Source organism: Pinus tabuliformis, chromosome 8 (genome assembly GCF_031772625.1).
Source record: "Pinus tabuliformis cultivar Carrire ecotype Pingquan chromosome 8, CPIR1, whole genome shotgun sequence".
NCBI lineage: Eukaryota > Viridiplantae > Streptophyta > Pinopsida > Pinales > Pinaceae > Pinus > Pinus tabuliformis.
This window is the reverse complement of record NC_142294.1, coordinates 1,963,512,483-1,963,534,690: the sequence shown is the minus strand read 5'-3', so window position 1 is coordinate 1,963,534,690 and position 22,208 is coordinate 1,963,512,483. Positions and strand designations below refer to the sequence as shown.

At 40.0% G+C, this 22,208-nt stretch overlaps 1 protein-coding gene and 1 long non-coding RNA gene across 2 annotated transcripts in view; one reads left to right on the top strand and one right to left on the bottom strand.

Moving 5' to 3' along the window:
* HK5 (histidine kinase 5) overlaps positions 1-21,327 on the top strand; it is a 327,201-nt gene extending 305,874 nt beyond the window's left edge. The window contains exons 12-13 of the mRNA XM_089374807.1: positions 9,255-9,434; positions 21,172-21,327. Of these exons, the coding sequence (XP_089230933.1) occupies positions 9,255-9,434; positions 21,172-21,297 (306 nt within the window). The 3' untranslated portion in view covers positions 21,298-21,327. The remainder of the gene's footprint in view (positions 1-9,254; positions 9,435-21,171) is intronic.
* LOC149244319 (uncharacterized) overlaps positions 1-22,208 on the bottom strand; it is a 301,816-nt gene that overhangs the window by 211,866 nt on the left and 67,742 nt on the right. The window lies entirely within an intron of this gene.

The following is a 22,208-nucleotide window of genomic DNA, read 5'->3' as shown; positions in this document are numbered from 1 at the left end:
GATTCTCACATTCCTACAGTGCAGCAACGTGTCCCCAAGTAGAGCCAGATGTTGACCACTACCGGTCAACCACCCATAGCAGTACACCCCCTTTTCTTTGCAAAAAGGGTAGCGCTTGATCGACATGTCCATGCCATTCGACAGTCATCGACAGCGTGATCAATTTATGTTGTAAACCCAGTCTGCATATTTAATTGTAAATAATCTTAGCAGAGTTGAGTCATGTATGTAAATTGCCTAGGTGGACCTAATTTTCTAGTGATAATCTACGTTCCGGAAGGTTTTTTGTCTCACCGATCTATGATTGGCAGAGTTTTCCTTCAGCCTAACCCCAAAGCCAGAATGGATTTTGTCATTAGAATCTTAGGAGAATCCTAGTGTGTTAATCTGCTAGATTATAGTTGTGTCGCAGAACTGGGTGGTTTATGAGGGTCTATGTCAAATGGGTTCTCCCCCTTGAGATGTAAAGTTGTAAAAGTCATGATGTAAAGTGTCTTGAGGGTTAGAAAATGTTTTTAATCCCCTCATAAGCCTAAGTCCTAGGTCCTAGGTGATTTTTCCAAAGGCTAAGTTCGAGGATCCATTTAAAAATAAATTTAAAAAAAAATAATAATAATAATAATAAAATAAAGTAAAAACTTAAAAAATAATAAAATAATAATATTTTGAGTAAATAAATGCAGAATTTCAATTTTTAATGCATTAAAAATTCGACGGATGAGATTAAGAGATATCTTGATCCTCATCGACGGTCGAGATCATTTTGACATGGATCACTCGAACTAGTTGTTGGGAATTTTTACTTTAAATAGGGTGCTAGGGGGCATTTGAGATAAGATTCGATCTTGGAGTCTTGTGCTGAAGAAGCTCTCTTGTAAACTTTTATGGTGCTAATAAACAAAGACTTTGGGGTTAAAATCTTGCTGGTGTTACTCTCTGGAAGTGTTGTGAGCTATTTTATTTTCTGCATATTTTGATTTTCAGCCATTAGTAACAGCTTATTATAGAGTATTGTTGAGCACAGGTATCTTGTTCACTTGCTAGGGTTTGAATGGTATTAGGTTTTCTGAAGTAATGGCAAGTATCTCCATTACTTTTTGAGATCTAGTATTATTTTTCTCTCTCTATTGATGGTTGAAGTAAGTTGTGCAGGAAACCCTTATCGAAGAAGATCAGTGGGCGTTCGGGGAAGTTCTCGGCTGAACCAGCCAACTCCCGCAAGCATTTTCTTGCAGAGCCCAGCTAGTTTTGATCCTGGGTTTATCATTTAGTTTATTTTTCTGAATTTGCATGAGAGATTTTCTGAAGTTTTTCATAGTAAATCTGATATTCTGAAAATATTACTGTTGTTATTGCTAAATTTGGCTGTTCAAGAGTCAAAAGTTGTAAATTACTTAGTTGATCTAGGGTTTCATTTTTGTTTTATACACATATTATATAGGGGTTTGCCTTTCTTCTGCAGGTTACAGGTACTTTTGGAGCAAGGAAAATCAAATATAAATTTCGTGGAGCTTCAATGATTTCTTTTGGCAATCTGGGTAATCCTTTTCATCTCCTTAGCTGCCAAGTCCACAATCGGTTACGCAGTTCCTCCTGGCATTTTCAGCTGCCCAACCTGCAAACCTGCTCGAGCTACCATTCCACAGTCATTCTGCCATCACCAATCGCATCTCAAATCCATCCTTAAACCCTGCAAAAGGCATTGTCAGTTTCAAACGCTGCCCTGTGGATGCAAATCGTAGTCCCAAAACGCAGTCTGGAAAATCGCATTACCCATCACAGCCGCATTTTTTTTATTTGGCCCGCGTCTCAGCCTACAGCCGTCATCCCTCACGTTGTTGGCAATTTCCTCACCAATCGCTGCCATAGACTGTTGCGTGCAGCCTTTAACTGGTAGCACGATTTCTCCATGAGCCTTCCAGCGCTCTATCCTAACTGCCCCCGTCTCTTAAATCTGAGCCTTCACGCTGAGCATCAAAAACGCAGTGGTTTTCGGCTTGTTTACTTGCACAAAGAAAGGAATACGTTGATTCCCTCTGCTCATCTAGCACGTCCGCCACCAAACCGCCACATCCGCGTACAAACAAGGGAGAATGCGGTAAAATGAAACATTAAGCGCAGGTGAGGTTGTTTATGTTTTACGGGTTAGTTTTCCTTTATGCGCACGCAGTAATGCAGACTTGAGTTTCATGTCTTTTTTTTTGAAGCGTAAGGTAATCGTTTTTTTTTTCTTTTCTTTTATGTTTTTGCTTAGGGGTAGGTTACGTCTTTTCTTTTAAGAATTAGCTCAGTTATCGTTTAGCTTAGTTTTAATTTTCTTTTAAATAAATATATATATATATATATAAAAGATGTCCTTGCAATCATGAATTCATTTAACCAAACTTGAATATAGAATAAAAAGATACTTACTTGTCATGTGAAGATGAAATCTTCACCTTGATGCTTTCTTGAGTGATCTCCTTCAATGAGATTCTTGCTTGAGCTGCCTGGTACAATAGAGTTCCAGAACCTTTCTTGAGACTTCCTTGCATTGTTCAACACCAAGCACTATTGCCTTTTATGATATGTTGAGATTATTTGATTCCTTGACTGTGAGGGTATGGAATCGAAATCAAGAATTTTGAGAGCACTGTCATGATGTCCACCCGAGATGTGGCATTGTGTTCTCCTTCTGAAGTGATATTGTTGTAATGTATGTTGTGACTGTATATCTTTGTAACCTTGTTGCAATGCTCCTTGCTGGAGTAGAACCTTGCTTGAGTTGACTAGCATGAGCAAAGATCTTTGTGGCCTTCGAGCATTGTTCAATACCAATCATCGAAATTGCTTAAGTCATTAAGATTGTTGTGGTATGACATGGGTTGTAATGACACCCAAATTTTGAGGCTAGCACCGAGACTATGAAAGGTACTGTGTTTTCCTTTTGTTGTAGTGTAGATTAGGACTGTGCCTCAGATTTTCGACCTTCTCCAAGATGATAATCTTTGACTTTGAGTTATCTTGCTTTGAAGTTTGTATTCATATTGATAAGGTTCTTGGTGACCTTTTTGATGATGACTATGGAGAAAAGGTTCTTTGCTGATGTAGACCGCTGCTTGTAGACTTGATCCTTTATTCTTGACAAAACCTTTAACCTTACTTTGATGCCCTTCTTGAGGACTAATCCTTGTATGTCTCTTTTGTTGCCCTTCCTTTGACTTTTGCACCTTAGCTCTGATACCATGTTGAAGAATCTAGGGCAATTATAGATAATGAGATTCTTCTAGGCATGATAACTATTTGTAAGGTGTTTTTCAATTTTTCTTATTCCAATCTTCACTTATTATTATTAGAGTGTATCTTCATTAGTTCATCAAATAGCTACCAAAACAAAGAGACAAGAACACAAGATGTTGGCATCCTGCCAGGGCCAAAACCTCTCCCTCTTGGAAAGGAAAACCCGCACTAAATTCTTCTTATAGAGATTCCAATTGACAAATACGGAGACCGTGACCCTTGACCTACTAGGCCACTCCAAGACCAAGACACCAATCCTCTTCTTACTGCTGAGATAATCATCAACACTGCTGCTTTACCTTGATCATTATTCTTGCACCTTCATTGAGATGATTGTTGTATCATATCTCCATCTTCACTTAGATCATTATTGCACTCTTACTGAGATCATCATCACTGTTGCACTGAGATCATTACTACACCACTGATATCTTTATTGAGACACCATCGAGACCACAATTGCATCTATGCTGGGATCATGATTGTATCTAGGAAGTAAGCCGAGATAGAGTGTATCACAGTGTGATCACAGAGATCCTTTTCATCACCAATATATCAAGGTTGTAACCACGTTTAGTATGGTGAAACAGTTTATGACTACAGTTATATGTCGAGACAATGAGTGTTTGCCGAGATCATTCTTATCATATGTATGCTTGAGACTATGACTGAGTTGTATGCCGAGACAGTGAGTGAAGAGACCGAGACATTATCTCTGCAGTACCCATTCGAAAACACAGAGACTATTACTCATCTGAGACCTGAACCATTAAGCTTGTCCGAAAGTGACTTGACCGAGATTCCTACACTCCTGTACCCATCCGAAGTTTTGTGCCTCTGTCATCATCCGCAGTTTCAGAGAGATCCGAAAATCTACCTTTCTGTGGTGACCCTACACGCCTATTTATAGTAGTTAGGTCTCTGTAAATAAGCCGACATGTTAGGGTGAACCAATGTGTCCCTATTTCTGAGCCGACTTGTTATTAATATTCATTTTGAGGCCGACTAAATTGTTTTCTTCATCGTTTTGCAGGAAAGCTTCTTCATGCTTGTCTTGGAGGATTGTGCTTGTCTTGGAGGGTTGTTCTAGACTTGTATACATTTCATATATGCTCAAGAAGAGCTCTTTACATATGTCATTGACTCTTTGACTTTCCTAAACCTATGGAATTTGCAAGAAACTCATTCTTATAATTTACAAAAATAATATTTCTTTTTCTTGACAAGTACAAAGATCAAAATTACTTTTGTAAATACCGAACCTAGTTAAACTTTCTTCAACACAAGGTGATGTCAAAAATAGCCTTAGTGAAATAGAGTTTAGGTTTTTATATAGGAAACAAGAAGGTGATGGAGGGACTTGAAGATTTGTGCCAATATCCTTCAAGTGTGATGGAGTCAAGGTGTACCAAGTGGAAAAATGAGATCCTCTTAGGTCGATATTGCCGGCTAATTTCAAGGGGGTGGATTTGGTCTGGGACATAAATCGCCCCCACTATTGCTTAACCTTTCTGGAAACTTTCAGATCTACTTAAGAGCAGCCTTTCTTTTGAGTGATGTCTCTAGCCTTCAATCTCTGTGTCCGCCGAAATACAAAATCCTGCACAATTTGGAGCTTCCTTCTAGTGATGGTCTAATTTTTGGATCGACCCACCTACAAGCAAAGAAACTCAAGCAGTGTACTCCCCTAATTGGCTCCTTCCACGTAGCATCTTAGCTCTTTAATGGCAGAAACTGTTAGCCTTAGCATAACATTATTGATTACCGAGAAGAGTTAAAAGAGTATGCATCGAGACATATATCAAGAAAAAGAAAAACACTTAGACCACATTAGAAAAAACCCTTAACAAAATTAACTCTCAAAAGATGTCTTCATTAATCTTCAAAGAGAGGAATTCTCTCCCGATCCAACCATGATTACAATAAAATATTATTATTATTGAAACTGACTCCTTAAACTTAGTCAGATCTAACTATGTAGTATACCTAGGGGGGATAATATGGGGTACAAAGGGAGGTACCCAAGGGAATAATGTAATAATGGGATGGGCCATAGTAATAAATAAGGTGGTTAACCCGTATCATGTAAGGGACCACAAGTAGTTAGCAATAATGTAATAAGCCTATGGTATTAGATAGATGGTATTGAGGGAACCATGGTAATGACCCATGGTATTGTATGTATAAGACCTATATAGAGGCTAGAGACTTTCCATATCAAACCCTTAAGGTAGGGCAACACCATACATTCACTCCTTAAGGAAGGAGAACACTCCACAAGCCATATGCCTGTTCATACAATAATTCCTTGACATCTCTCAATGGGGAGTCTCTAGTCCCTATATAGGCCTCATACATACAATACCATGGGTCATTACCATGGTTCTCTCAATACCATCTATCTAATACCATGGGCTTATTACATTATTGCTAACTACTTGTGGTGCCTTATATGATATGGGTTAACCACCTTATTTATTACTATGGCCCATCCCATTATTACATATTCCCTTGGGTACCTCCCTTTGTACCCCATATTATCACCCCTAGATATACTACAAACTACTTCTAAATGATTGTATTTTTTTTCTAACTAGGAATAACGATAAAAATAAATAAAAGTGGACAAAGCCACATGTACAATGATAGTATCAAGAGGTCCCATAGATTGTTCTCATGCTTGTCAGTAGTCCTCCATGTCATCATCATCAAAATCAATATCATTGCCACTGCTCTCTCCTCCATCCTCCTCCTCTATATCCAATCTAATCTCTTTGTATTTGCTAGTGTGGGGAATGATCCCTCAAGAGGATCACCCTTAACTCAAAAGTAGGTGCTATTAAATTGACTATGGTAAAGACTACATGTCCAAAGAACATTTCCTCCTACCCTTATGGTCTGACCCCTTGATGTCTTGTAACATTCTTCGACAATGGATAATTTTTCTCTTGAGCTTGTTGTCTTGCTCAAACAATGTTTTTTTTCCAGTATTTTAAGTTGTTGTTGCAACCACACTTCCAACAAATGGAACACTAGCAAACCTTGATGAAAATGAAAGAGGGGGGACAACATCAGTGGGGGCATTCCTCCCTTTCCTTTGTCCTTTCGAGCTTCCCTCAATGACTGAGCCATGATTTCTGCGAAATGAAGAAAATGGACTATTGTAGGAAAAAATCTTGAAGACTAGTGGACAAATCCACTTACCCAACACTTGGGATCCTTTATAACACAACATAATATCCCTTAGCCACACTCCCAAACCTCTTAGACCTCCAACCTGAGTGAAATGAGCTTGAAGGAGGGGCAAAGTGTGATTTTATGGGCCACGGGCCACTTTTGCACAAGACACATGTTCGTATTTTAGGTCACATGTTTGGCACATGTCGGACACATTTCCTCACGTATTCATGTCCAACACATGGAATATGTGACATGCGAACCATTTGGATGTGTTTGGTTATAGGTGAACAATTTAGGAATTTTGTGCAATAAAGATCCAAACCCAATAGAATTTACAATGAACGAGGGATCAAACCCCAAGGATCCAATGCTTTGCTTCTCTTGATTCTTCGTTTAAATAAAGCAAATATAGAGTGATCAAGTTTTACTAAATCAAACAAATGTCTTCTCATTATAATAATATTAAATACAATAGATCATCTGTGACAAAATCGTAGATGATATTTCTGTTATTTTATCCTCTAATATACTTAGTGGAGATCTTTGTCCTTGTACCCACTTGTTAAAGGAAAACTTCATTTTCTTAAGACCAGCTCCTTCATTAATTTATGTTCATACTTCCAAATTCTTGTTTCAATTATAGACCAAAGCTCTTATTTGATGAAGACAAATTTGATATCTGATAAAGTTTCAACCATCAATACGCAGTCTTACTCTCTCCTTGCATCACGACACACTCTAGGTCCATCATAACTTCTTGGGTGGCTCTACAACAAATGCATATTCCCTTCTTTCATGACATTCAAGAAATCTTCTAACCAACGTTGAGCAACATGCATCAAACTAAACTACGCCTTTAATATAACATTTTCATCTTATAGAAACTTGGTGCACTAAAGCTGGATATTAAAAATGTGGATGTACTCTTTGTCTGATTTCTTGCCTTCATTGCTCTTCAATGATCCCTCTTTTAAGCATTTGGTTGACCAAACTGAAATTGATGCTCTTTAGGACAAGCTACAACAGCCATAGATCTTTGCTTCCATCAAATCTTGGTCGTTAGATTTTCCCCTTTTCTATTATAACACAATGGTAGATCCCTACTCCCGTCGAATCCTGGCCATTAGACTTTGCCCTTTTTCATTTATACCATATGGATATGTGAATAGAATAGATAATATTTATATTGAAAAAGGTTTCTACTTTGTATTAGGGTGAAAGGCTCATGACCCTGTCTTTGTCCTGCCACATGATAATTCTAGAGCTCGATGGTTGTGCCCATGCCCAATTATCATGCCACATCGTCGCATCCACGCCATATGTCAATGCCTCGTCCTAATCCATCTTAAGTTCCCCTTGGCTCTATTTTGCCGCCCGGCATCTCCTTCTCCATATGTTTGCACTACTGGCCAAGTATTAAGTTCCTTGACAAGGAATGCAAAGCAAGCAATGAGTGTGAAAAGGAGTGAAGTTCTTTGTGCTCCACATCTTGCATTGTGATGCGGAGGTTGGGGATAGTGGAGTGTGCAGAAAAAAACATGGAATGGGAAGGGAGGGAATGAGTGTGAAAAGGGGTAAAGTTCTTTGTGCTCCACATCTTGCATTGTGATGCGGAGGTTGGAGATAGGGGAGTGTGCAACACAAAGCAAGGATTGTGAAAGGAGATGATGCAGCATGTAGAGGGAATGGAATGTGGCTATGCATGAGTCTACCGAGATGATCATGCAACTCAACAATGCAGAGACAGCCAAAGATAGTGTGCAGCGCAATGGGACGATGCAGTAGGATAGAAGCCCCATGCTCTACGCAATCTGGAAATCAACGATGGAGGAAGAAAAGGGAAAAAGACGGAAAAAAAAACAAGGAAAGAGAAAATATGAAAAGAGAAAGACAAGGAAAAAGGAATGATAAGAAGAAGAAAAGAGATCCATGGCCAGAAAAATTTAGCCAATTTACCCTAATTGGCACAAAATTCGCCCACACAGTTTTGTGCTCTAATCAATGTTGTGAACATCGGCATCGGGATAAAATTGGCAAGGGTACGGAAAACCAAAAAATCGTAAAAATCGGGAAAATGTCGGTAAAAATTGGCAAACATCGGCAAAATTACAATACCATAAAAATATATTTAAAAATCAGCAAACATCGGCTAGGCCAAAAAATCGTGATTTCAAGATAAAATCAGGATGTTATCGAGATGTTTGCAACACTGGCTCTAATGAGTCACTCGCAAATGATGCCTTCTAAGGAATCACAACTATTTGAAGAAATGAAGGTCAGGGTGATTGGCCATGGGGAACACTGAAGATTGTTTCCATATTTCCTGTCTGCAGACATGACTAATTTGAGGCTGAAAAGAATTCTCAATGAGATATGGTCTTTCTATTTGATTCTAAAGATGGCTTATTAAAATTTTGCCTGAGTCCAGAAGGTTAAAAGAGTAATCTTTTCATCACTCATGATCATAAAATTTTGCCTAATTACTTTATAACATGCAAAACTAATTATGTTAATAGTTCAAATCTGTGAGCGATCTTTGAAGTTGCATTGTTCAATTTCTCAATTATATAACTCTAGAGTTTAAAACCTTCTAGTACACAGCATGCTTCTGTGATAATTCAAATTTTAGAAAATCATTTTTTATTGAAATAGTGATTATGTCCATTTATTGCATACTAATGAAAACACTGTTATTACAACTCTAGATTTTATTTGGTGCAATTTTCAATATATATTAAGACCCGCCAATTTATATACTTAATGATACTATGGGACAGTTATGCTGAACCCTGCAGGATGTCTGTATGCCAGTAATGGATGGCCTCGAAGCCACTCGGTTGATTCGTGCATATGAGCGGACCGGTAACTGGGATGCTGCTGAAGCAGCAGGAGTGGGCATATCTGATTGTTCCACAGAACCCCAACTGGGCTGTCAAGAAAAATCTCTTCACAGGAAGAGAACACCAATAATTGCAGTAAGTGAAACCAATCCCTTTCCACAATTCAGCTATATGGTAATTTTGACGGCTTTTTTTTTCAATCCAAGCACTTGCATAACTAGTGGCAAGTTTTTTTGGCATTCTTTGCTTGGCAGTTCAGCATAACATCTGTTAATTTTTGTTTCCATGCATGCAGCTTTCTTTTTGCAATATAAACTGACTCTCCATTTGTGAATTGAAAAAGCTTGTGTAAAACTAGACAGCAAAGTTGCAAACCATTCCCTTTACATTTTCTGGATTAGATAAAATGACTGTAATTTCTTATAGTTTTAACCTTCAATGGCGATATTTAAGTGTGCAAGAACATCAAAGCATTCCATTATCTGAAATTAGAAGGAAATCAAATTACTGCTTTTGTTTTCAAATTCCATTAACAATTACTTAACCAATCATTGATTTTACATAAACAACCACGATTGCATTTATTTTAACTTTTCCTATCCCATTTTATTAGTTTGTGTACTTCTACTCATCTGGTTAGGATAGCAGATTTCAGAATGTCAAGAGATCTGGAAGTGATCAGATTGAACTAGATATAAATAATATTATAGAATCGGATGATCAGATTCATTTTCTTGGATCTGCTGGTTAACATCAGGCAAAAGCATTATCCCTGACAGCATTTTCCTTCATTTCCTTTAGGATTTTGCACTGAGTAAAGTGAAAACAGAAGCCCTTTATTCCTCTTCAATAACATGTTATGTTCACATGTACCATGAAACCACATTAACCCCATCCAGAAGATTTGAAACCCCCACTTGGCTACCAGGATTACTATATTGTACTTTTATATAAAAGGTCAGTACTCAAACAATCTATCACCATGATTAGCCAATGCATCAGTTATACTCACACACAACCCCCATGGTCAAAGTGGTTGAAACTCTTTTCGACTTAATACCTCTTATCAAAAGACCATCCAGTATCCATGCTTACACCCATAGGAGCTTTGTTCACATGTCCAGGTCTCTGATGTAGCTCCAATTGGTGAAACTTTAGCTCACTTCATACAAAGTTAACCCATGTTAGTTTTTGTAGCATCAGATGTGTTCTAGCCACAAGATTCGGTGGAGAGGATGGAATACATGTATTCCCCAAAACCCAGAAATTGTTTCTGGAAATTCCACCTAGAGACGGCTTAATTAGATTTATTAGTCAATTTTTAATATTTCCTAAGTCTAAACTTAGGAAATATGATTAATTAATCAAAATTAATTAAGTCATGGTGAGAATGTTCTAGAAAAGTACATGGATCGATTTCTAGTTAATCCTAGCTCTCGATTAAGATTCTTAATTAGATTTATTAGTCAATTTTTAATATTTCCAAAGTCTAAACTTAAGAAATATGATTGATTAATCAGAATTAATTAAGTCATGGTGAGAATGTTCTAGAAAAATACATGGATCGATTTCTAGTTAATCCTAGCCATCGATTAAGATTTAATCGTGGCCGTTGAAGTCTCAACAGAGGATTATAAGAAGAAGTCGATGGGGCTTGGAGAAGATACACCAAATCAATTGAGCATTCGATTTTGTTGGGAAATTGATCTCCAGAGTAGTAGCATTCAGTTGCCGGAGGTGATTCAGTGAGGGGCAGAGATAGTGAGGCCAGAGAAAGCTTTTCCAGTTCCGGCGAATACATTGTGGAGAGTCAGTGATTTCCACAGAGAGGCAGCACAGATCCTCTTGGGGAGATTTCCGTTTTGCTGGGGAGAAGGAGAGATTCTAAGCCAGAAGCTGGGCAAAGGGTCCAGAGGCAAAGAGTATCAGTTTCCCATACAGCAATTGACGAGACAGTGAGAGGAGACGCAGTTCTGAGCTTGTGGGACGCAATAACTACGTAGGTTGACGCAATGACTGCGCAGAGGGAGCAAGGAGCAGCTCAATTCGAGTTGAGGTCGGTGTTGGATTGCTTGTGGAGTGAGAAATCTTTCTCACTAATTATTATTGTTAGTCATTTCTCTGTTTGGATTGCTAGTTTAAGCATCCATAGTTTGTACTCAGATTTTCACTACTGCATAATATCAAAACCCTCAACTGTTGCACCAGTTTTCCCAAGTTGGGTTTTTCTAGGACTTAGTCCAAAAATAGCAGTGTATTTTGTGTGTGTGCATCTACTTCTTCTAGTGTTTTTATTTCTTCCGCAGTATTTTATTTTTGAAGGTTGCAGTGTATTTGTTTCAATATTTGTAGTAGCACACAACAAATAATTTGTTTAATTAAATTAACAAATAGAAGAAATAACATCAGTTGCTGCAATAGGAATCGGGGTTAGACGAATTTTCACATGGCATCAAAGTGCAGATTAGCCAAAGAGCTCAGTAGCAGAAGGGAAGAGGAATTTCGTAGCTCTGTGTAAACAACAGTTTGAAACCCTCTGAGGCAGCACAGTTTCTTGGCCGGGAGGGTCAATTTCTCGAGGAAAAATCGATTTCTCTGAGAGAACGACAAAGAAATCGAATTTCTCCAGTTCGAGGATTACCAGATGCAAAGGGAGCAACCAGTATTTTCCTTGCTAAGCAAATATCTAGCTGGACGCAGTATTTTGCAGCAGTTGCTAGTGAAAAATAGCATCAGGAGGAAGAAAGAGCACACATTAAGGGAAATTTTCCTCAGAGACTTCTAGCTTCAGAAGTTCAATTTTCTCTTGCAGATCAGTAGTCGTTGTGAGTAAATTTACTCACTCCAGTATGGAGTGCGTAGAGCCTAGCAGCAGCTGAGTAGAAGAGAAGAGGAGGATTTCGACTTATTTTGATGAGATGGCTACGAGATCAAGACAAGTTGGACGGTGCTTCCAACTATGTCATCTGGAAGGCAAGGATGTCCTTCCTTCTGGATGAATATGGCTTGAAGCCATATATTGATGCAGTGGTAGCTATTCCCCAGGATGCAGATTAGCTAAAGGAATAGCGAAAGGAGATGGCGAGGGCAAAGAAGTTGATTCTTGACGGTGTTCGAGATCACATTGTATCACACATAGCAAGCCAAGGAATGACCAAGGAGATGTGGGATACACTTTCCACGTTGTACCAAGGCACTTCCGAGCAGCGGAAAATGTACTTGGAGGAGAAGCTAAGATGGACCAAGATTCAAAAAGGGGAACACATAGACCCCTACCTCACCAAGATTCAGGAGATCTGGGATCAACTGTCAGTTGTTGGAGCAGCACCTCAAGCCACAAAGCTAGTACGATTGGCACTCAACAGTGTCTCCGATGAGTGGCAAGTATTCGTCCAAAAGCATTTTGGGGAGAGAAACCCCTCCAAAGTGGGACAGGATGTGGGTCGATTTGCAGCAAGAGGAGTTGAGACAAGACTTAGTGAAGAGTTCCATCAGTGGCAGCAGCATCAGGTCGAAGCAGGTGAAGCAGGAGGATAATGTGGCCCTCACATCGAACGGTCCCAGTCAAGGACAAGGGGAGTAGCAAAAGAAGGACCTGTCAAAGGTCACGTTCTTTAGATGTGGTGAGCTTGGCCACTACAACACCTAGTGTCCTCTCAGGAAGAAGGACAAAGAGGAGAAGCAGGACCAGCAGGCAACATTAGCAGAGATCGATAGGCTTTCCTCCACGCTGGAGGAAGACTTTTCTATGTTTGCTGACATACCCCCAGGAGTGAAATGGGGTGATTTGTTTTTGTAGCCCCAGAGTGCTACAAATGGGCAGGATTCTTGAGGAAGTCCACCTATTGAATCAGAACCTTGCTACGGGAGCCCACAGTATTTCAGTAGCAGGATCGATCAGTAGCAGTAGATGCAGTCAGATGCCAGATTGACAAATGCAGAGTCTAGTTGCATGTCAGATGTTGGGGAGCGCAGTGTAGAGTTGGCAGCGATGTAGATACCTCAGTGACAGCGCAGATACTAGCAACAGTCAGAGACTTGGGTGAGAGAAGCATCATACTTATCACAGTTGATTCAGTATTTAGGATGCTTTTCAGTTGCAAATGTTGCAGTTGTAGCAGCAGCAGATGGAGAGGGAGTTGCAGTGCAGATGCAGTGTTGGCAGCAGTTCAGTAGAGTCAGCAGCAACACAGATGCAGCACATATCAGAGTTGCGCAGTGGTTGGTGGGCAGCAGCAGCCAAACATCAGCAGCGTGACAGGAGATGATGCAGAGACAGGGTGTTGTTTCAGTGGGTTGCAGCACTAAAACACATTTCTCGCGAAGAGGGAGTGTTAGTTTTTGTAGCATCGGATGTGTTCTAACCACGAGATTTGGTGGAGAGGCTAGAATACATGTATTCTCCAAAACCCATAAATCGTTTCTGGAAATTCCACCTAGAGACTACTTAATTGTTGATTTGGGGTAGCATCGAATGTGCTCTAGCCACAAAAATTGGTGGAGAGGCTAAAGCACATGAGATCTCCAATACCCAGAAATGGTTTGGGTAGATTTTAAACAGTTGGGAGATATTAAAATAATTGATATTTTTAATGGAGTCCCTAAGTCTAACCTTAGGGAAAATAAAATATTAATGTGAATTAATATAAAACTGTGTTAGAAGGGTCCAAAAGTCATGGATCAAGCCAGAGTTAATCTTAGTCGTTGATTAGGGACTTAATCTCGGTCGTTGATTTGTCAACGAGAAAAGTATAAGAGGAGGCTTGAGGGTCACTTGGAGGACACACTGAGGGAGACCAGTGAGTTCAATTTCTAGAGCGGGGTTAGCTGAAAAATTCGAACTAGTGGTCTGGTGAGCAATCAGGAGGCAGCAAGTACGGAACAGAGAGAAGGGATTAGCCACTAGAGACCAGCGCTGAGGCAGGAGAGGCAGACGCAAGGCATTTCAGGCAGATGCAGAGGCAACAGGAGACTACGCAGTCACTAGAGGGCTTGTGTGGGTGACGCAAAGAGGCCCAGGGCTGACACAGTGTCTGGGAGCCACGCAGAGGTCAGCCAAGTTGACGTTGGGACTAGGAGAAGTGCTAGAGAATTTTTCTCTGTGGGTAAGGCAATTTGGCACCCTGTTGTACTGAAGAATTGCTAAATAATAAAATCCTCCCTTGTTGCACCAGTTTTCCCACACTAGGTTTTTCCGGGGACTATTGTCCAAAATATCTGTGTCAATGTGTTGATTCTTGTACATGTATTTGTTTCTGTATTACGGTGTGATATCTGCAGTAGAATTTATTTTAATGTTTATTGAAGGAATTTCATAAATAACTTATTGAAGAATAAGTAGGAAAAGTAAATCAGATGTTGCAGTGATAGAATTTTCACATGGTATCAGAGCGAGTAATCAGAGACAGAAAGGGAAAATCAATTATGGGTCGAGACCACGATGTAGAGGCATCCACGTCAGGGAACTCGCACAGATTTTCAGAAGATTGCACAAGAGAAAGAGACTTCAATTTCTCTATGTTGGCTTCCAGGCTAGAAGAAGAAGTGGCTTGTATGACTAGTTCTGCATCATCAAAAGTATGGTATATAAACAGTGGAGCCTCGTGGCATATGACGAGAATCAGGGAATGTTTCTTAGAATATCGAGAAGAGAAGATGAACTTTCAGATCACCATGGGGCACAAGGCAAAGTGTCCTCCAGTAGGGAAGGGTACCACAGTTTTTCAAACAAAATCAGGAGAACGGTTCCGTGCTACAAATGTGTTGCATGTAACAGGATTAGGGATGAACTTACTTTCCGTGTCACAACTTCAAGGCAAGGGCTATGGCGTCTACTTCATCAAGGAGAAGGTATACGTCAAACACCCGAGCTGGAAAAAGAAAGTGCAGATCGGGATCAAAAGTAACAGGTTGTATAGATTACAACTAGAATCACCAATGGCACTAATAGGCAGTCATGGAGACAAGGACTTGAATGAACTATGGCACAGAAGAATGGGTCATTTGCACCATGGAGCTCTGAGAATTCTCAGGAGCACTGTAACAGGAGTTCCGAATCTGAGTACGGAACGAGATGATGTATGCAGAGGATGCGCTCTAGGAAAGTATGCCAAGGCAGCATTTCCTAGGAGCAAACACAGGGCCAAGAGTGTACTAGGATTGATACACTCAGATATCTGCGGACCTATGTCCGTCAAAGCTCTCAGTGGTGTCGAGTATTTCCTTACCTTCATTGATGACCACTCAAGGAAAACTTGGATTTATTTTCTGAAAACCAAGGACGAGGTTTTCTGTCGATTCAAAGAGTTCAAGGCTCTGGTGGAGAATCTGACTGGGAAGAAAATAAAAGTTTTGCGCTCAGATAATGGTGGAGAGTATGTCGATAAGGACTTCACTGATTTTTGCACTAAGGAGGGCATTAGAAGAGAGTGGACAACTCCCTACAATCTGGAGCAGAATGGAGTAGCAGAAATAAAGAACAGGACTCCTCATCGGACGTTGGGCAAGATTACTCCAGAGAGTTTTCACCGGGAAGACACCTAAAGTCAATCATTTCAGGATATCTGGGAGTTTAGCATATTGCCGCATACCAGAGGAAAAGAGGAAGGTAGTAGTTCGACGAGATGTAAAGTTCATGGAGGACAGGGCTTTCAAAAAATCTCGTGAGATGCCTTCCAAGGAGCAGTCAAAAGAGGAGCCGCTGGTTAAGCCTCTTCAACCAACGGAAGTAAAAAATTCTTCCTCGGGTTAGGAAGATTCTCAGGATGAGGAGGAGGAGCTAACAGAAGCACCTGCTGGCAAAGGAAGAACTAGCAAGGAACTTCGTCAGATTCTGCAAGATGCAGAGGACTTCATCGGTGCGCCAAGAAACAATAAGAGGGAGCGAAAATAGCGAGATAGATATCAGGCATTACTAGCTCAGGATGGGGAGCCTACCAGTTTCAAGGAGGGAGCTCAACATCAGGTTTGGCTAGACGCGATGGTAGAGGAGTACAACTCCATAATGGTGAACGATGTCTGGGAGGTAGTGTCAAGGCCTCAAGACAGATCAGTGGTAGGTTCGAGATGGATCTACAAGATCAAATACGCTGCAAATGGCAGTGTTGATAAATACAAGGCCAGGTTTGTGGCTAAGGGGTATGCTCAAAAGGAAGGAATTGACTACAAGGAGACCTTCGCCCCAGTAGCCAGCTCTACGTCTATTAGGACCATGATATCTCTTGCAGCTCAGATGGGATGGGAGATTCATCAGATGGATGTCAAAACGGCTCTTCTAAACGGAGTAATAGAAGAAGAGGTATACATTGAACAACCAAAGGGCTTTGAGACACATGAGAAGAAGTATCATGTATGCAGGTTGAAAAAAGTCTTGTATGGGCTGAAACAGGCACCTAGAGCATGGTATGGTCGAATCGATGGCTACTTGCAGAAGATGGGATTTGTCAAGAGTGACACAGATCCAAATCTCTACTATCTAGTTGTAGAGAATGAGTCGTTAATCTTAGTATTGTATGTGGATGATCTCTTTTTGACAGGATCATCCAGGCTCATCGGGGACTGCAAGAAGAATCTAGCCACAGAATTCGATATGAAGGATTTGGGACAGATGCATTATTTCCTAGGGTTGGAAGTTTGGCAGCAAAAAGGAGAGATCTTCCTTGGGCAAGGGAGATATGCTACAAAAATCCTGAGGAGATTCAAGATGGAGGACTGTAGACCCATGGCTACTCCAATGATCACCAACTGGAAGAAGATTGATGCATCAGAAAACAAGGATGTTCATCCCACCTTATACAGGCAGATCATAAGGTCCCTGATGTATTTGGTCAATACCAGGCCAGACATTTGCTATGCTATCAACACCCTCAGTCAGTTCATGGTGGAACCAAAGAGGGTGCACTAGGCAGCAGCCAAACATGTTCTTAAGTATTTACAGGGAACAATCAATTATGGACTCTTGTACACCAGGAGTAAGGATATCAAATTGACTGGATTTACTGATGCAAATTGGGCAGGAACTTAAGTGGATCGGAAAAGTACCTTTGGGTACTGTTTCAACATTGGATCAGGAATGACCTCCTGGTGCAGTAGGAAACAGAAGTCTATGGCTCTGAGCTCATCTAAGACAGAATATATGGCGGCAAGAACAGCTTCGTGTGAGGCCATATGGCTTAGAAAACTGCTTGTGAACCTATTCAAAAGGAATATGGAGGCGATCAAGATCATGTGCGATAATTAGAGTTGCATCAAGCTCTTTGAAAATCCAGTGTTTCATGATAGGTCGAAGCATATTGATATCTGGTGTCACTTTGTCAGGGACTGTGTCCAACGAGGAGTTGTACAATTGAGCTACACTCCTACAGGAGAACAGGTGGCGAACATCCTCACCAAGGCCCTTGGAAGGACAAAGTTTGACTATTTCAGGGAAAAGATGGGGATGGTAAAGAACCCGTTTCAGTAACATAAATGGGAGTGATAACTGCACGGATGCAGAGGGAGTTGCAATGTGGATGCAGTGTTGGGAGAAAGGACCAGCAGCAGCACAGATGCAGAGGGAGTTGTCGTACAGATGCAACAGTGGCAGTAGCAGAGCCATGGGCAGCAGTACAGGATGTAGCAGTGCAAAGGATGTTGGGTAGGGAGGCTTAGCATCAACACAGGGACTGATGCCGAATGATCAGGGTGATACTCAGTGAGGAATATTACTAGAGCACAGTCCTTGCTAAGAGGGAGTGTTGATTTTGGGTAGCATCGGATGTGCTCTAGCCACGAAAATTGGTGGAGAGGCTAAAGCACATGAGATCTCCAATACCCAGAAATGGTTTGGACAGATTCTAAACAGTTTGGGAGATATTAAAATAATTAATATTTTTAATGGAGTCCCTAAGTCTAAACTTAGGGAAAATAAAATATTAATGTGAATTAATATAAAACTGTGTTAGAAGGGTCCAAAAGTCATGGATCAAGCCAAAGTTAATCTTAGCCGTTGATTAGAGACTTAATCTCGGTCGTTGATTTGTCAACGAGAAAAGTATAAGAGGAGGCTTGAGGATCACTTGGAGGACACACTGAGGGAGACCAGTCAGTTCAATATCTGGAGCGAGGTTAGCTGAGAAATTTGAACTAGTGTTCTGGTGAGCAGTCAGGAGGCAGCAAATACGGAACAGAGAGAAAGGATCAGCCACTGGAGACCAGCGTTGAGGCAGGAGAGGTAGACGCAGGGCATTTCAAGCAGACGCAGATGCAGCAGGAGACTGCACAATCACTAGAGGGCCTGCGTGGGTGACGCAGAGAGGCCCAAGGCTGACGCAAAGTGTCTGGGAGCCACGCGGAGGTCAGCCAAGCTAACGCTGGGACTAGGAGAAGTGCTAGAGAATTTCTCTCTATGGGTATGCCAGTTTGGCACCCTGTTGTACTGAAAAATTGCTAAATAATAAAATCCTCCCTTGCTGCACCGGTTTTCCCCCACTGGGTTTTTCCGGCGACTATTGTCCAAAATATCTGTGTCAATGTGTTGATTCTTGTACATGTGTTTGTTTCTGTATTATGGTGTGATATCTGCAACAGAATTTATTTTAATGTTTATTGAAGGAATTTCATAAATAACTTATTGAAGAATAAGTAGGAAAAGTAAATCAGATGTTGCAGTGATAGAATTTTCACGTTAATTAGATTTATTAGTCAATTTTTAATATTTCCTAAGTCTAAACTTAGGAAATATGATTAATTAATCAAAATTAATTAAGTCATGGTGAGAATGTTCTAGAAAAGTACATGGATCGATTTCTAGTTAATCCTAGCCATCGATTAAGATTTAATCGTGGTCGTTGAAGTCTCAACGGAGGATTATAAGAAGAAGTTGATGGGGCTTGGAGAAGATACACCAAATCAGTTGAGCATTCGATTTTGCTGGGAAATCGATCTCCAGAGTAGCAGCATTCAGTTGCCGGAGGTGATTCAGTGAGATCGAAGTAGTGAGAGAGGGGCAGAGATAGTGAGGTCGGAGGAAGCTTTTCCAGTTCCAGCGAGTACATTGTAGAGAGGTAGTGATTGCCACAGAGAGGCAGCGCAGAGCCCTCTTGGGGAGATTTTCGTTTTGCTGGGGAGAAGGAGAAATTCTGAGCCAGAAGTTGGGCAGAGGGTCTGGAGGCAAAGAGTATCAGTTTCCCAGACAGCAGCTGACGAGACAGTGAGAGGAGACACAGTTCCGAGCTTGTGGGACGCAGTAATTGCATAGGTTGACGCAGTGACTGCGCAGAGGGAGCAAGGAGCAGCTCAATTCGAGCTGAGGTCAGTGTTGGATCGCCTGTGGAGTGAGAAATTTTTCTCACTAGTTATTATTGCCAGTTATTTCTCTGTTTGGATTGCTAGTTTAAGCATCCATAATTTGTACTCAGATTTTCACTACTGCATAATATCAAAACCCTCATCTGCTGCACCGATTTTCCCAAGTTGGGTTTTTCCGGGGACTTAGTCGAAAAATAATGGTGTATTTTGTGTGTGTGTGCATCTATTTCTTCCGCAGTATTTTCTTTGTGAAGGTTGCAGTGTATTTGTTTTGATATTTGCCTTAGCACACAGCAAATAATTTGTTTAATTATATTTAACAAATAGAAGAAATAACATCAGTTGCTGCAATAGGATTCGGGGTTAGCCGAATTTTCACAACCCATACCAAAACGCTTATTAACTCTTAGAACTTCCGTTTTTATCACGTTTAAAACCAACACTAGTTTTTAGGTTCATTAATAATGTTCATAAGTATCAAACTACAAAACGCATTCACATTGCAGATGGTAGAAGGTAGATAAGGTTGAATGATGCTACAAAATATGGGCTCCTATGCATGAATACTAACCAACTAAAACAAGTTGCTAAAGCAAGTGTTTAATGTATTTTGAAAAGAAAAAAAACAACACTATTGGCAACTTTTCAAAATCTAAAAAGACAGAATTAAATACTCTCCCTGTTACACATAAACACACATATACGTTCAGGTATCATGTCCATGCTAGATTTCTCAACCGGGTTGACAATTAATCAGACCCTGCTTTACAAATTTTATTTGTTAAAAAAATGGTTTCACATTAAATAATAATGCGGTCTACCACTATGAACATCAGTATCAGCAATAGACAGCATGCAATCATTCTCCATAGGGCGATGGAACATATTGTTTATTATTTTTTAAATTGATTTATTGACTGATGTTATTTTTTGGGTCTTTAGGGCCCTGGGTGCCATACACAATTAATAGAATAATAAGGAAATGTACAAAGAACAATGACTGCCCTCAGGAAATTGCACAGATTATTTCCAGTTTTTGCACCTTGGATTAATATGACAGGATCAAACGTCAAGTTGATATATGAATGTTTTGGGTGACAGAAAAATGGAAAATAGAATTGGTTTCTTGCAATGGAAAAACCTGACATAATGAATGTGACAATATATATAAGTGAATTACTCCATCTTCAAACAAATTTTTGGCATGCTAGGGTTCCTTTGCCTCATATTACAATCATGAAACGGTAATCCTGACTTATCTGATTTGTGTGCCTATCAGCTAGCTGGAAATTGGCAATAAATATGTTAGATATTTCCAAGTGCTGTCATTGTTAGTCTGATATGATGATATTTGAATTATGTTAACATCCGGGCATAGCATTGTTCCTAATAGTTCAGTCAGACCTCTGTATTACATGGTAAATACTCCTTGTGTATTATATTAAAATATTTACATCTCAAGAAAAGCAAATTGTACATATAGACAAAATTAACATGCATCAGCACACGTTTACTTTTGCCCCTAATTGCTGGGTGTTGTCCAGGAAGCCTTGAAATTACTTAACAGACTCCCAATTTGTTGCAGATGACAGCCAATGCTTTGGCCGAGGGTATTGCTGAATGTTATGCAAATGGAATGGACTCCTTTGTTGCAAAACCGGTGACATTTCAGAAACTGAATGAGTCGCTTTGTGCCTATATCCCTGGTTGAAAGCTGCCAATGAAAGCAGTTGTTTAAGTATATGTGGGGTAGGTCCACTTGTATGCATTCCGGTGATGACACTCTACAGAAGTGAATTTTGTAACGTTTCATGTATGTATTTCAACCTTCATGTGGCAAGAAAAACTGTCACACTGTATCATAATTCTGTGTAAAGTGCTAAAGTGTAGCCCATTTTTTCCAACATGCATAGTGTCATTCTTTCTTAATGATACCTAGATTCTAAGGTCTTCTCATGATAAGCTGCAGTTGTGTCGAAAACACATTACCATCCTAACAGTAGAGGACAATCCGCCTTCAATATGGATAGTGTATATTAATTCATTTATAACTTCAGGAGAGAATCAAATGATATTGTGACACGTGTCTTAAAGTTTTTCATCATATTTTATTGCAGTAGTATACTACGAATTTCTGGCACAGAGTATGCTTCTCTTTATCCATATGACAAAAAGCCAAATCTATTGTGGAAAGACTGCAGATTTAATTTTTAGAACCTCTGTATGCATGTGGCGCATTGAAAACCAATTGCAGGCAAAAACAGGATAGCTATGTAAATCTGTACCAGAAATTCAGGACAAAATACATGATAGGTGAAGACTAACAATTTCCTATGAAGAAGTTGTTCTCACCCCCATCCTTCCATAAATGCGCTCACACACACACACACAAAAAAAATGCACATTGCAAAGTTATGAAGAACAAGCGATAAAGAAAGGCCACAAATATGGTGGTAGATATCAACTCGCAACACCTCTGAAGAAGTTGAACTGAGAACAACAAACACCCTTGTGTTACTCAACATACGGGAAATAGATGACGAATAAACTTAAAGATTCACTTAATGATTAACTTATAGTAAGAAAGTTTTTAGGGAACCTTACAATAGATTGACTTTAATC